At 39.0% G+C, this 14,123-nt stretch overlaps 3 protein-coding genes across 7 annotated transcripts; 2 read left to right on the top strand and 1 right to left on the bottom strand.

The window, feature by feature from the left end:
- The first annotated feature begins 467 nt into the window (after positions 1-467).
- Positions 468-1,930, top strand: LOC132793454 (ankyrin repeat and MYND domain-containing protein 2). Its single transcript, XM_060803383.1, has 3 exons — positions 468-744; positions 807-1,580; positions 1,636-1,930. The coding sequence occupies exons 1-3, from the start codon at positions 538-540 to the stop codon at positions 1,864-1,866; spliced, it is 1,212 nt and encodes a 403-aa protein (XP_060659366.1). The 5' UTR covers positions 468-537; the 3' UTR covers positions 1,867-1,930.
- Positions 1,931-2,396: 466 nt separating this feature from the next.
- LOC132792293 (trichohyalin-like) lies at positions 2,397-8,477 on the top strand. Of its 4 annotated transcripts, none has more exons than XM_060801590.1 (17): positions 2,397-2,545; positions 2,606-2,800; positions 2,933-3,004; positions 3,061-3,297; positions 3,355-3,504; positions 3,561-3,776; positions 3,927-4,022; positions 4,084-4,194; positions 4,313-4,543; positions 4,600-4,812; positions 5,049-5,162; positions 5,225-5,305; positions 5,417-5,734; positions 6,038-6,094; positions 6,149-6,181; positions 6,548-6,607; positions 6,688-8,477. In XM_060801590.1, exons 1-17 carry the CDS (start codon positions 2,502-2,504, stop codon positions 8,192-8,194), a joined length of 3,735 nt encoding a protein of 1,244 aa, XP_060657573.1. In that variant the 5' UTR covers positions 2,397-2,501; the 3' UTR covers positions 8,195-8,477. The 4 variants fall into 4 exon arrangements, with proteins under 4 accessions (XP_060657573.1, XP_060657572.1, XP_060657571.1 ...); XM_060801589.1 differs by having other exon boundaries at positions 5,228-5,305; positions 6,533-6,607; XM_060801588.1 differs by having other exon boundaries at positions 2,398-2,545; positions 6,533-6,607; positions 6,688-8,476.
- A 1,948-nt stretch (positions 8,478-10,425) lies between these two features.
- On the bottom strand, positions 10,426-13,918 carry LOC132793085 (T-box transcription factor TBX6). 2 transcript variants are annotated; one of them, XM_060802748.1, is made up of 5 exons: positions 13,662-13,918; positions 12,892-13,063; positions 11,428-11,695; positions 11,225-11,362; positions 10,426-11,087 (listed from the first exon to the last, which is right to left on the bottom strand). In XM_060802748.1, the coding sequence occupies exons 1-5, from the start codon at positions 13,750-13,752 to the stop codon at positions 10,551-10,553; spliced, it is 1,206 nt and encodes a 401-aa protein (XP_060658731.1). In that variant the 5' UTR covers positions 13,753-13,918; the 3' UTR covers positions 10,426-10,550. The 2 variants fall into 2 exon arrangements, with proteins under 2 accessions (XP_060658731.1, XP_060658732.1); XM_060802749.1 differs by lacking the exons at positions 12,892-13,063; positions 13,662-13,918 and adding an exon at positions 11,764-11,918.
- Between the last annotated feature and the right edge of the window lie 205 nt (positions 13,919-14,123).

Genomic DNA, 14,123 nt, shown 5'->3' on the forward strand with positions numbered 1-14,123 from the left:
ACACTTTTGGTATTTTCAGTATTTATAAAAGATTTAACGTTGGGACTTGCACTTGCAGCAAATAAAAGTACCATTTTTAATTTAACGAATTATCAATGGAGATTAAAAAATTATATTATAAATTCCGATTTAAGATAATCAGAATAATCTAAATTATGAAATATGTAGTTGATGACATAAAATCGATTTGGTTTCTGTTAGTTACAGAAGCGTCTTGTTTCATACACCTAACATCGAAACCGCTTAACATCTGCTAAATTTGAATTCATATTTTAGTATTTAAAGAAATTAAATGAAATTATAATTAAAATTAGTTTAAATCATTATTATAATTAACTCATTTTCCTCTTTATATTCTGTAAACTTAATTATCACCTATTGCTTTAGATAAGCCAAATAATCCGTAACAGACAAAGTTCTTTGCTTACTGTTGATAACATTGGTGAAAAATGTTAATTTTATGAATGCCAAAAAACATATGTTTTTATTCGTGTGAGGAACACGTTTTGCGTTTGCATTATTTTGAAGTAAAAAACAATGAGCGAGGACGGCAAAAAGTCGCAACTGGACGACATACAGCTGCAGCTGATCGAGCGGATTTCCAAGAATGACACCAATGGCTTCAAGCAGCTCCTGGGTCAGCTCAAAGGAGGCGTCAACTTTGTGGACGACAGTGGCATGTCGATATTGGCGCATGCGAGCTTTAAGGGCAATAAGGAGGCGGTGCAGCTGCTGTTGGACATGGTAAGTTTTGTCTACGGTGATGTGAAGACTTCGAAAAATACTTTGATTCCTTATATGCACAGGGAGCAGACATCAATCTGAATCAACATGGCGCGGATTATACACCTTTGCATTTTGCCGCCCTGTCGGGCAACACGAACGTTTGCCGCCAGCTGCTAGACGCGGGTATCAATGCGAATAGCATCAACAGCGTAAATCGTACTGCATCCCAGATGGCCGCCTTCGTAGGCAACCACGCCTGTGTTGAGACCATCAATAACTACGTTTCGCTGGCAAGTCTGGAGTATTATACACAGCTGCATGGGCAGCAGCAGGAGCCGCAAATCCCGCCTGCCCTTTTAAAATCTTTTCACACCTTTGTCACGGAAATCAATCTGCATCCCGTTCGCATCACGCTCAATGCCCAATCACTGGGGTTACTCAAGCTGCTGGCCAATCTGCGCAAGGCTTTGACGCTGATGTGCGAGAAGGAGATGCAAAAGACACACGATATCAATGAGCTGATGGCATTCAAGTATCACTATCTGGGCTGGATTGTGGGTGAGCTGTTGCGTTGCGAGGAGCAATTCAAGGCGCAGCACAAGGACAAACCAGCGGAAGGCGATGCCGCTAACAAAGGAGGCGATTTTGTCGAGGTGTTTGTAAAGCGTGTGCTTAAGGAGAACAAGCTAGGGCAGCTGGACTATGTGGAGTTTACGGTACGCGAATGTGCGCGGGAGTTTCCTTACCGAGAGTGCACTGTATTCCGGCAGATAGCCACCCAACTGGGTGGCAAAGATGCAGCTCCCGCTTTGGTAATCCTGCGCAATGCCATCAACGGCTTGAGAGGTTTTGTGGTAAGTTTTACTGCCAGCTACAAGAGTGTAATATTAATGTCATATGTTTTTTCAGGACGAGACGAGCTACTGCAGTACATGCGGACAGGAGAAACCCGACAAGAAGTGCTCCAAGTGTAAAGCGGTGCAGTACTGCGATCGAGAGTGCCAGCGTCTCCATTGGTTCATGCACAAGAAGAGTTGTCCACGTCTGTTGGCCGCCGTTCTGGCCGGAAAAAAGGATCAGCCCAAGGCGCCCATTGATGCCTCTGAGCTGCGTGAGGAACTGGCCAAATTGTCCGCATAACTGCATTTTAAGTCATCTAAAATAAACTCGAGAAATGTATGAAAATATTTCAATATCCAAATAAGTCCAATGCTGGTTGTCGTTAAATTGCGGTGGCGCCATCTGTTCGAAGAACTGGTAATCAAAGCAGTGGCGCTATCTATCGAAAAATATCAAAACTTATCGTTAGCAGTGGCGACATCTGTTCAATAAACCCGTGAAATTATTTTTGTAGAAGTGGCAACGTCTGTCCAAATCAAGCCTTGTTATGTTTGCACGCAGATCAAGTTTGTTTTAAAATTTTTCCCGCCCACTTCCGCCCATTGTCAACCAATGCAGATAACACGCGACTGTAAATTCACTATTGTTCAATGAAATAAAATAAATACAAATATGAGTAAGAAGATTCAAGCTCATTAAATTTGTTTTTCAATGCAGAACAGATAAACTGCTCGATTAGTTATATATGAAATGCATGTATAATCGATAGCTGTCAAATAGATAAATCGATAAAGTAACTTAAATAAACTTGTCTCCGCAGTAATTTGCAACATTTCCGAGTGACAGTCATAATTGTAAAGTCTGTTGAAAATTTGTCTGATTTTAATTTCGAGAATTGATTTAATGAGGAGGAATTTGAATACACCCAATTCATCATGGATGAAGATGTAGAAAAATCATCATATCAGAGAAAAGTTAGGTAAATAATAAGTGAATTCAATAAATAAATCAAAAGTCGCTGTTATTCAATAATCCTTAGATTGCGACTTCAAGCTATTGAAGGAGTGGAAAATGCAAGATTGTATGAGCAACAACTTAATTACAGTAATGAAAGCACTTCCGAAGAATCAGAATATGTTGAAGATAATTTCGAAAGCGCAACAAATGATGAATCTAATAATCTATTATCTATGGATGAAGACGTAGAAGAAACATCGTATCAGAAAAGAGTCAGGTATATATTAAATCAGTCTCTGAATTTGAAGGTTGCTATAATATTGTATTACTTTAGGCGGAAGTTGGAGAAGCAAGGGGAGAAGGTGCGAGTGGAAAGTTGCAGGCTTGAAGATGTTATTGATAATTATAGTATGGACCATTCTGAATACGATCAATTTACTGAAGATCAAGATGTAGAATCATCCTCTCAGAGAAAAGTTGGGTAAGTATTAATTTAATAGCTGAGTTTGGGAATCGCAGTTATACAATATGCCATAGATGCAAGGGAGAGAAAGCTGAACTAAAGGCAAAACGTCAACTTCAAGGTGAAGAAATGGAAAATGATATATTTTATGAGCAACAATTTCAACATCCTTATTCAGAAAATTATGAAAATACTATTGAAGAATCACAATTTAGCGGAAACGAAATGCAAAATGTACAATATAGTAAAATGGAACAATCTCAATATGATGAATATGAAGTTTATGAACTCAAGAAAGAAAGAAAAGTCGGGTAAGTATTGAGGTAATTTCTAATTTTTGAAATTTGCAGATACTATGTTATTTTTAGAAGCAAGAAAAAGAATGAACATTATAATAATGTGACAGAATTATCAGACAATATAGAAAACACTTTTGAGAAATCCGAATATAGTGAACATAATTTTGAAAATAAATTAGAATATGCTCAAGAAGAAACATCATATCAGAGAATAGCCAGGTAACTATAAAATAAATCTTTCCATTTGAAAGTTGAAATTATTCAATATTCTGAAGGCGCAAGTTTAAAAAGCAAGAGGAACGAATGAAAATGTGCAGGCTTCAGGAAATGGAGGTGCAACAACTTAGCGAAACGGGAGAATCACAATATTATAATATGGAGCAATCGCAAAATAATGCGATTCGAACCATGGAACCATCAAGATATGGTCATTTTGATATCGAAGAAGAAGGCAAAGAAGGAAAAGAGGCACCATACACTAAAACACATAAGTAAATATTTATTAATAATAAATTTAATAAATTTTAAAATGTTGCGCTTTGGTACTTCGAATACGTCGCACGCTTCGTTTTTCCGTATTTACGTTAAAGCTTAAATGAATATAAATTAATTTTATTTTTAAAATTAAAACTTTTTAACAGACGCAAGAAAAAATCCAAGAAGAAAAAGAAGAACTTCGAAGAAGGATCAGAATCTAATGAAGACACTATGAATGAAGGTGATCAAATACAATCCAAGTAAGCAACGATCTTATGCCTGAATTTGAGAGGAGCACTAATAGAAATCTCTATATTAAAGAACTTCTACGAAGCGCAAGAAAAAATCGAAGAAAAAGAAACGAAAGCTAAAGGAAGATTCAAGTGATTGTAATTATGTTGCGGAGGAATCACAAAATAATGAAGAAACCAGGTGAGCATCGATTATATCTTCGAATTTTAGAGTCATTCTTATTCACCGTTTATATACAACAAAATTTGAATACTTTTGTGAGTTTGACTACTAACTTTATTTCTAAAACATCTTTGAGATTTGGTCAATCTGACGAAGAATCACAATATTGTGATATGGGTGATGGTGAAAATAATAGAATGGAAGAATCGCGAATTGGTGAAAATTTTGAAGACTCACAATGTCGTAAAGAATCTCAATGTTATGAATATAATATAGAAAGATTGTGCGCTGATGATAAAAACAAGAAAGAATCACAATATCACTGTATGGATCAATCAGAAGAAACATCGTATGAGAGAAAAGTTAGGTAAATACAAAATCAATCTGTCAATTTAAAAGTCTCAGTAATTAAATATTCTTAAGACGCAAGTTGAAGAAGCAAGAGAAGAAGCGAATGAAAATAGTAGAGGATACGGCATTCTACGAGAAACAACAACAGCAATCGCAATATAATGAATACGTGGCACAAGAATTACAATACGGGCAATACAACATGGAACCATCAAGATATGGCCAATTTTATATCGCAGAAGAAGTCGAAAAAGGAAAAGAGCGACATTGCCATAAGAAGCATAAGTAAACATTTATTAATAATACTCCACTTGCCTCACAAATTGTTAAATGTTGCGCTTTGGTACTTTAAATATGTCGCATGCTTCGTTCACGTCTTTAAATTGTTTTAATTAATATACGTTTTCTTATTTAAAATCAATTTAATTTGAAATTAAAAATATTTTGTTGAAGCTTATATGAATATAAACTAATTTTATATTTACACTATTAATAAGTTTTAAAATTGAAATTTGTAACAGACACAAGAAAAAATCCAAGAAGAACAAGAAGAAAAAGAAGAACTTTGAAGAAGGATCAGAATATAATGAAGACACTATGAAAGAAGGTGAACCAACAAATCATATACATTCCAAGTAAGCAATGATTTTATGCCTGAGTATGAGAGTAGCAGCTAATAAAAATCTTTATATTAAAGAAGTTCTACAAAGCGCAAGAAAAAATCGAAGAAACGAAAGCTAAAGGAAGATTCAAGTGATTATAATAATGAAGAAACCAGGTAAGCATCGAATTTGAGTCATTTTTATTCACCGTTTATAAACAAAATAAAATTTTATACTTTTGTCAATTCGGCTAATAACTTTATTTCTAAAATATCTTCGAAATTTAGTCAATTTGACGAAGAATCACAATATTGTGATATGGGAACCCAAGGTGATGAAAATAAAGGAATGGAAGAATTACAAATCGGTGAAAAATTTGAAGACTCACAATATGATGAAAATATGGTAATGCCACTATATTATGAAAACTATAGAGAAGAATTAATGTATTGTAAAAATAACATGAGAGAATGGCAATATAATAAGAATTATATGGAATCTTCGCAATCTGAAAATCATAAAAACGAAGTACATCTTCCTGATCCGGATTTCGAACAAGACTCAGATAAAACACTTGAAAACTCTTCACCTCAAAGAATTACCCGGTAAGCAATTTTTGATTTGAAAATAATTAAGGAAGCTACAGTATGCTGTGCTCGAGTGTATGCTATTATTGTAAAAATATACCATTGAATACCAAAAAGTAAAGCGTATAGTACAAAACGAAAGATCCGATAGCAGCACCCAGATTTAGCTATTATTGTGTGTTGTAAAATTTAGATGTAAAAATATGCTTACTATCCGAATGAGTATAAAATTAATCACCAGCTGAGAGAACACGCAGGTTTAGAATTATTGATTAAAAAAACTAACTCTAATTTAATCGACATATACATATATGATCAAAGGCCCCACATGAAGCGCAAGGCAACTGCAATGGAAGAGAATCCTCCGAAAATTCCCAGGTAAGCATTATTTAATTTAGGAATTTTAAAAATTAATCGATATCTTTTTGAAAGGACTTACATCAAACGTCAGACAACTACTAACAGGTAAATATTTCTTCAAATAATGATATTTATTTATATATTGTATGTTCATATTGTGTATTCACTGATTAATTCACGCAAGAGTTAGGAGACTGATATTTGTTATGAACATTGTTAAAGTAAATTTCTTTTGCGAAAAACAGTAATTCATACTCTGACTGATTTTCTTGCAAACTCTATGTGATTCAGTATTGATTAGGGGAATTTTTTTACCAGATAAAAGTTCTTTCATCAAAGGTAATCTAAATACTTTACATTTTGCGTAGGAACTAGGAATTCATCGAATTAAAAATGTTTTTATTTTAATAAATACATAAACATAAATATTTAATAATTATCTACTTCATTTGAAAGTTTTACTACCATCAGCGACAAGACATCAATATGGCAGTGTGAGAAAAGAGAAACCCTAGCTGAGAAAATGGCAAGGTAAGCAAATCGTAGAAGATTTCTCAAAGATTTTATTTGTATCTAGGAATAAGTGTCTAACATATAAGTACATTATATAGATTTAACATCCACGATGAGCAAAGGCGACGTTTTCTAAGCCTTGAGGATGCTCGGAAGACACCAGCAACAGAACATGAATTATCATACGTTTCAGACACTCTTCCAGACAATTATAATAATACATCATCTTTATCAAATGACCCTCCAATTGAGGAAGATACTAGATTTGAGCCGGGACGAGTGGAGAGCGTGCAACAGTATCTTGCCCCCCTTCCGTATGAACGGACTGCACATCTCAGGTGTACACATGAAAAGATAAGACCAAGCTCCGAAGAGATATGGGAAATGTTTAAGGATTTTGAGGCAGGTGGCAAGGCCGTTTGGCCTGTCACCTGTCGCATAGAAAAAGCTACTTCAACGGATGACATTGAGGAAGCCACGCCAAAACAATTGCTTAGACGGAAAGCTGAAAGAGTTCCCAGGATTTCTGCAGAGAAGCAGTTGCAAGCGGCTGTGTTATCGATAAGTGGCGACTTTGAGGATTGGAAAGTCTATGTGCCAGAGTCATCGTCAGATGAGGAAGAGAATATACCGAATTCGAAAGATGATCAGCAAGCCGTTGAGAAACCGGATGAGAAATCGAACGAGAATGCGGAAGAGAAAACGGATGAAAAACTTAATGAGAAATCAGAAAGGAAAACATATAAGAAATCAGATGAGAAACCGGAGCAGACACAGGACCAGACATTGAATCAGATTTATGACCAGGCCGAGCAACTAAAAGTCGAAACTTTTTACCAATCACTAGGACTAAGCACCGCGCTAATTTACAACTCAGAATATGTCCAAATGCTGAATATGTGTGCAACAGAAAGTGGCGTATCCGACGTAAGTGTGAGGCTCAAAGCAAAAGTCCGTAACAAGGTAAAGCAAGAATTGCAGGATGAATCCAAAGATGGTGTGAAACCCGTATTGAGAGAGGCATCGATGACACCAACTCCATTTGAAGAACTGCCCAAAATGTTGCGGACAGAATGCAGCGTCAATTTTGAGCGTCTTGAAATATATACCAGAATCGATCTGGATCATCATATAGATCTATGTAGTCTGACGGACAAAAAACTTCCCGAGCAGGTAGAGTACGACAAATATATTCATGTGGTAAGGCTTTGGATCAAGGATAATAAGAACGCTTGGTTCTGGGAGAATGGCGCCTGCCTTATCCCCAATGCAAATGATCGTTTAGTGGCCCAAATCTTGGAAATTGGAAAGTTCTTGGGCTGCAAAACCAAGCCGAGAATACGCCATTCCCACATAGGTCGAGTTCTGCGATTTCCTTGGCCGATTGACGTGGACAAATTCTGTAAATATTATGGATTGTCTGACCCCGTCTTGGAGAATGACCGCAAGATTGGCTATTATGTGCACAAGAATCTGGAAGGTGTATTAGCCAAAGTATTCGCAAGTGGTCTGGTAGAGATATACGCCATGAATCCGGGCGAATCTACTGAAATGCTGGTGCTGTTAGACCTACTAACGAATCCACGATATGCAGATGAGGAGTGAACAATGATGAAAATGCACCGTAACAATTAATACTCTTATTTCTATAACTACCTTCTGAGAGTGATTGAAATTTAAAAAATTTCATTTGGCAAAAGAGTTTTGTTCTTCTGCTTGGGTAAGAGAGAATTACAATTGATAGTATGATTAGGGAATTATTTCTGAATTGATGCGTATATGGTAATTATCAGTAACACGCATCAAATAAAGAGAATAATATAATATAATATAATAAATGACCAATAAAATAACAAAATACTATTAATGTAAATGAGAAGGAAGAATCACTTTATAGGAAAGCATTTTAATAAATTGTTTCTATCAGAAAGTACTGTTGCCTCAGATCCATAACATATATGGTTACAGGATAAAGTATCTAATAGATACTATCTTTGCATTGTATGGTTAGTGATGGCACTGAAGTTCACAATTGTTGTTGCAGTGAAGTGGCGCCATCTATATATATGGTTAGTCAATGTTTTTCAACACTGGTAAGTCGAGATACAAACCTGCCGCGATCGCTGTTGAATTTGAAGTGCTACTAACAGGTTTTTCCGTTCGCTTTGAAATGAAATTAAACATTGTATTGTTGTTTGGCACGCCAGCAGATTTTATGGTCAAAATGCTTAAATACCAAATCATATGCATACATTAACAAATTTTTAATATAAAGCCAGCAAAATCGGCAACACCTTTACAATAACAATAAAGCATCATTATCCTCAATATCATCATTATCAACAGCTTTGACCGCAAAAACCGGATTCCGATTGGTCGGGCCAACAACGCACATAAAAATTCATTAAGTATATTAAAACAAGCACAAATTAGAAACGTGAGCGAAAAACATTTACATATTTATCGCATAATCTACGAATTTTGACGCTTTTTGCCACCGTTTTTAAAAAGAAAACAACGATATTAATATGCACATACATTTATTTACAAAAAAGCCAACAAATTAAGGCTCAACGTCGTTTGGCGTTTAAAAAACACTTCCAAAGCCCAAAATGCCGATGCCGACAACAACAACATTCGAAATAAATAGCAACATCATCAGCTAATTTCGGGGTGAAAACGTGCAAATCCCATAATTTAATTGTTTCAACATTTAAAAGCCAAATTTATGTGACAAAAATTAAAACACGAAAGGAGAAAAAACAACGATAAAAAAGAAACAACAGCAGAAACTGAGGCTTAAACCGACTAAGCCCAAAATTAGTCAAAGCAGCTTCAACTATAAAAAATAATAATACAGTGGACGTTAGTGAATTATTTCGCGCTAATTTAATTTATGCACATGATATGCTAAGATTTCTATGAATGAAAATTAACTGATGAACAAACAGCAATAAACGAAGCTTAGCCATAGTTATTTGGAAAGCGGCAGCGTTGTTTGAACTCACTAGGAGAACGAACTTCTTCTTGCTAGCTTAAAACTTAATTAAAGTTATTAAAGTGGAAACGTTTGGCGCCACCGTTTAGGAAGCTCGCCAGCTTGGACCGCACACGCATGCCCCATGAATGTTGCCCCTGCCACAACTGGCAGCCTTATCGAAGCAATTATGCAGGCTAAAAAGGCAGCCGCCAACTGCGCAGACAGATTTGTCGCATTTGACGCGATAAACAGACTCTGCACGAGAAATGGCCATTGGCCACACCGGCACTTCGATGCCCGATTCTCCCCCATTCTCTCGATTCCCATATTCCCATAAAAGGTGCGATAAAAACGAAAATTTCACAAGCCAGCCAAAGATGCACAACAGCAGCAGCAGCAGCAGCCGCTGCGTCATCAAAAGGTGCCTGACAAAGTCGGCAAAGACCAAACGCCGTCGAAAAGCCGTCAAATCGGTGCTCATAATGGATGCGTTATCTGCGAGAATTGTTTTAACTACTACCGGAGTTCGTTTTAGGCCAGTTTGAGTTCGGGTGGCTTTCGAGTGGCGCTGATGGAGCACATTCATTTGCTGTGGGGCCCGCCAAAGTTGTTTCCAAACAACTTGCAAAACCTGTAAAAACGGAAGCTGCGAAGGTTGCGCGCGCTTTGGCTTCGACTTTGGCTTTGCCGTTGAGTGCAGCAGTAGCAACAACAACAACAATGGCTGGCGACAGTTGCGTGGGCCTGTTATCGATAACACTTGAGCTTTCGATAATTACGCATAATGCACAGTGTTAAACAAGGCTATAAGAATGAGGGGAAAAAACCAATATGGCGACTTTTTGTTTTTGTTGATTGAATGTTTGGCTTTATTTAGAAAGCTGCGCTTAAAACTAATTAACAGTGTAGAAAACTTAAAACTAATATAATGCACACGGTAATCACAACAAAGTTAAAAGACGCAACAACAACAAATGTTCATTAATAAGCTAAAATCGCTGAAATGCTGAAGCTGTTGCGTTTCTTAGAAGTTGTGGTGCGTGGCGAGCTAGTTGATGACGAACTCGAAGTGGAGCTGGAGTTGGAGATGGAGCTGATGGTCTCTTGGGGTGTAGAAGCTGGCACATAGGTTGGCGTGGGTGGCGGCAGTGCGGACAGCGGAGGAACTGCAGCAAAGTAGGCGGCCTGCAACAAGGCTGCGCTCGGCGCGTAGCCAAGTGCATGGGAATACGATGGAAGAGGAGCTGCCAGTGTGGAAGGAGATGCCATCGCTGCTGGAGCTGTGGGAGCAGCGTAGTAAGCCGGCGAAAGACTGCGCTGTGAATCCAGCTCAAAGTCGGAGCGTTGACGCTTCGCTTGTGGCGAGTCACAGCTGCTGACGCTAGATCCATCGTCCTCGGAGTCAGCACTGGAGTTGGAGCTGCTGTTCAACTTGCGTTTGCAACGGGACTGGCCTGTCTCGCGGAAACCCTTGGCAAATGGATTGTTGTCGATCTTCAGTTTGGTAATGCGATCGTTCTGCAACACAAAATAAGAATTTACATTAGTTAGCTGATTGACTGGCAACTGTAATCCGAGCTAGCTGGCGACAGCAAGTAGAACAGCTAGCAGGCACTTGAGTGTCTACTGCTCAAGTGGATGGACGAGTTACCCACCTGATAGGCTGTCACGGCCACAAACTCCGTCTCCGGAAACACAAATGCCTGCTGTGGTGCCCAGGGCAGCTGAGTCAGCTCGCTACTGCGAATGATGTGCAGACGCGGTTGATACTTGTGCATGCTAGCCAAGACAATCTGAAGAGAAAGGAAACATCTCGTTAGTAACTGCATTGCAGTCTGACAGATCAGTTGTCACTTACGTGTCCATTGCTGTCCAGTGTGTTGTTCGTCAGCTTGACCTTGTTGAAGAGCAGCGCCTGTGATTGCCAATGCGCGCCCGTTGCCGGACTATCCGGATGCAGATACATGCGTTGAGGACTCTGTGGCTCGGCACCGCCAGCTGGCACCCATTGGGAGCCGGAGAACTTGTAACGACAGTCGCCAATGGGCACCATCTCGAGCAGCACACAATAGTTGGTCTCATCCTCGAGGCCGGAGAGGGAAACGCGCATCGAAGGGAACATGCGTCTGCAAAAGGTAAGCGAAAGAATAGAAGTTGATTAAGTGAGCAGCACAAAGATGGCATAAAACTATACATAAATCAAGGTCAAAGGCGAAGACGAAGGCGTTGCCAGGTACTTTGATTTGTGGCCACGGCTAACAAGTGTGTAATTATGAACAGCAGGAGGGCGAGGGCGAGGGCGATGGCGTTGTTGCATCGATTTAAAAGGTAACAAAAACAAATGCCATCGAACGTGAGAAGCGTGCTCGACTGTGATATACGCGTTAGCAGTTCTAGTTTCTAACTTCTAAAGTATTGTCAGAAGTTTCGAATTTCTTCAACTGACAACAGATAGATAGATTAATATATGAACAAGTTTGCAATTGCTACTAAGCCTCACGCCCTTCTACCTTCTTGAGTAACATGTATAACGAGCCTCGCACTCACAACAATGCACGGTTGAGCCGTATATGATTAATTGCCCTCGCAACTGGGCGCAACACCAGAGAAGCTGGCGCCAAGCAATTAGACAAGATCCGAAGCTGTCGCGGCTTAACGGCTTCCAAATGTGGCGCTACGAGCAGTCAATGCATGGCTAATGAGCCGAGAAAGTGGACACCACATCGCTGCAGCAGCAGCCACAGCAGCAGCTCCCAGACTCATAATTATGTTAATTTCAATAGTCGGTAGTCGATGGTCGCTAGATTCTCAAAATATGCATATGATATGGAACGAGAGACAGTCTCAACTTCGACATCAACAGCAACAGCGACAAAGCGTTTCATTGTAGGCAAAAGTGTGAAAATGCAGGTAGACAGTGTCAGAGAAAGAGAGAGGGACTTCACTTGAGTTCGTTTCCCAGATCTGGGTCTGATGCGGCATTGTGTCAACGCGCACAGAGAGAAGAAGGTTTTTATGAGGGCAGCGGCGCCAGGACGGCGGCATCGATACCAAACTGCGACTGCGCTACGTTGTTGCACTTGTTGTTGTCACTGCTCGGTTTTTGTGCTCCTGCTGCGTTTTGAATTATCGCTAGGCGCCACATTAGTGAGTGAGCCGACGGGTCATGGCAAATATTTGTATAGGCCCCGAGTTTGAGTGCGAGTGCACTTGACTTCTCAAGCTGATCGAATGGGAGAGAGCGACGGCGATATTTGCATAGGATGCTGCGTGGCACAATTCCGTTGAATTCTTGGGAGAAGAAGAAGAAGACACCACCTACCTGCCACTCTTGGTGATGATCATCTCGGTTCCAATCTGATGGAATTGCTGCCACAAATCGTTATTCTCCAACTTGGCCTCCACGCCCGGCAAAGTTGGTCGCGGACTTGGCATCATCATCGTCTGTGGCTGATGCTGCGCCATGTGCAACGGCAGCATACTCGGGAACGGATCTGAAGCAAAAGAAGAAAGAGAGAGAGAAGAGATGTAATTTTAGTTTGAGTTGCTCAGAAGTTGTTTGGTTAGTTCGTTAGTTTTTTCCGTGCTATAACAATTTGTTAGAATCCTCAATTATGAATGCATCGCTATTGCTGTCTTGTTTGCTATCTTTGCCTGTTATTATGCAATATATAACACTTATATTACATCAAATCGTTGCTGCCGAGAAGGCCCATATTTAACTTGGAAAATTATTCAACATTTCTAATTATACGGGAAACTAAACTTTTGCAACCACAAATTAATTATGAAAAAATTTGCAAGCAATAACTATAGCTGCTTCGATTTGACATTTAATATGATATAATTACATAATTAAACTTTGACAGAAATGTAAGGAATTATTGTAAATTATCTCAAATTGATTGATGTTGTGAATAGCAAAAGCTTTGAACAAGGTTATTTAAAAATAGCTCTGATTTTTATTTTTTATTGGTTGATAATAAATGGTAATTGGAATTAGTTCTAACTCTCTTCCTTCTAATTCCCGTCCAAAATTAAATACTCCACACTAGCTCCAATTTTGCCGTCGGCACTTTGACGACAACTTACCCGGTATACGTTGCATGATCTGTTGACGGTACAGCTCATGGGCCAGCTGCTGCTGCATTCTCATATCCATTAATTCGTGCATGGACAACATTTTCAAAATCAATTTCACTTAAAACTGCACTGCACTTTGGTTAGTTCTTTTATAGTTGTTTATTTTCTCTCTCTAGATATTTTTGCTCTTGTGTTTGTATTGTATTTTTTTTATATATTGCGCTGCGCTCTCGAGGTTCTGTCACGCACGACGTTTCGCAACGAACTGATCTTGAGTTGAGCGACTGAGCCGCTTAGCTGCGTGCCCGTCGTAGCCGGTTTCAGTTCCACTTCCAGTTTCAGATTCAGTAGCAAGCAACACAAAAACTACCTGCCAAACCAGTTCGGGTAAACGACGCAATCTGATTGGCTGACAGCAACGACGCCGACGACGACGACGACGCCTACGCCGACAGTAACAAGAATAGCAAA

This window comes from Drosophila nasuta, chromosome 3 (assembly GCF_023558535.2).
Source record: "Drosophila nasuta strain 15112-1781.00 chromosome 3, ASM2355853v1, whole genome shotgun sequence".
Classification (NCBI taxonomy): domain Eukaryota; kingdom Metazoa; phylum Arthropoda; class Insecta; order Diptera; family Drosophilidae; genus Drosophila; species Drosophila nasuta.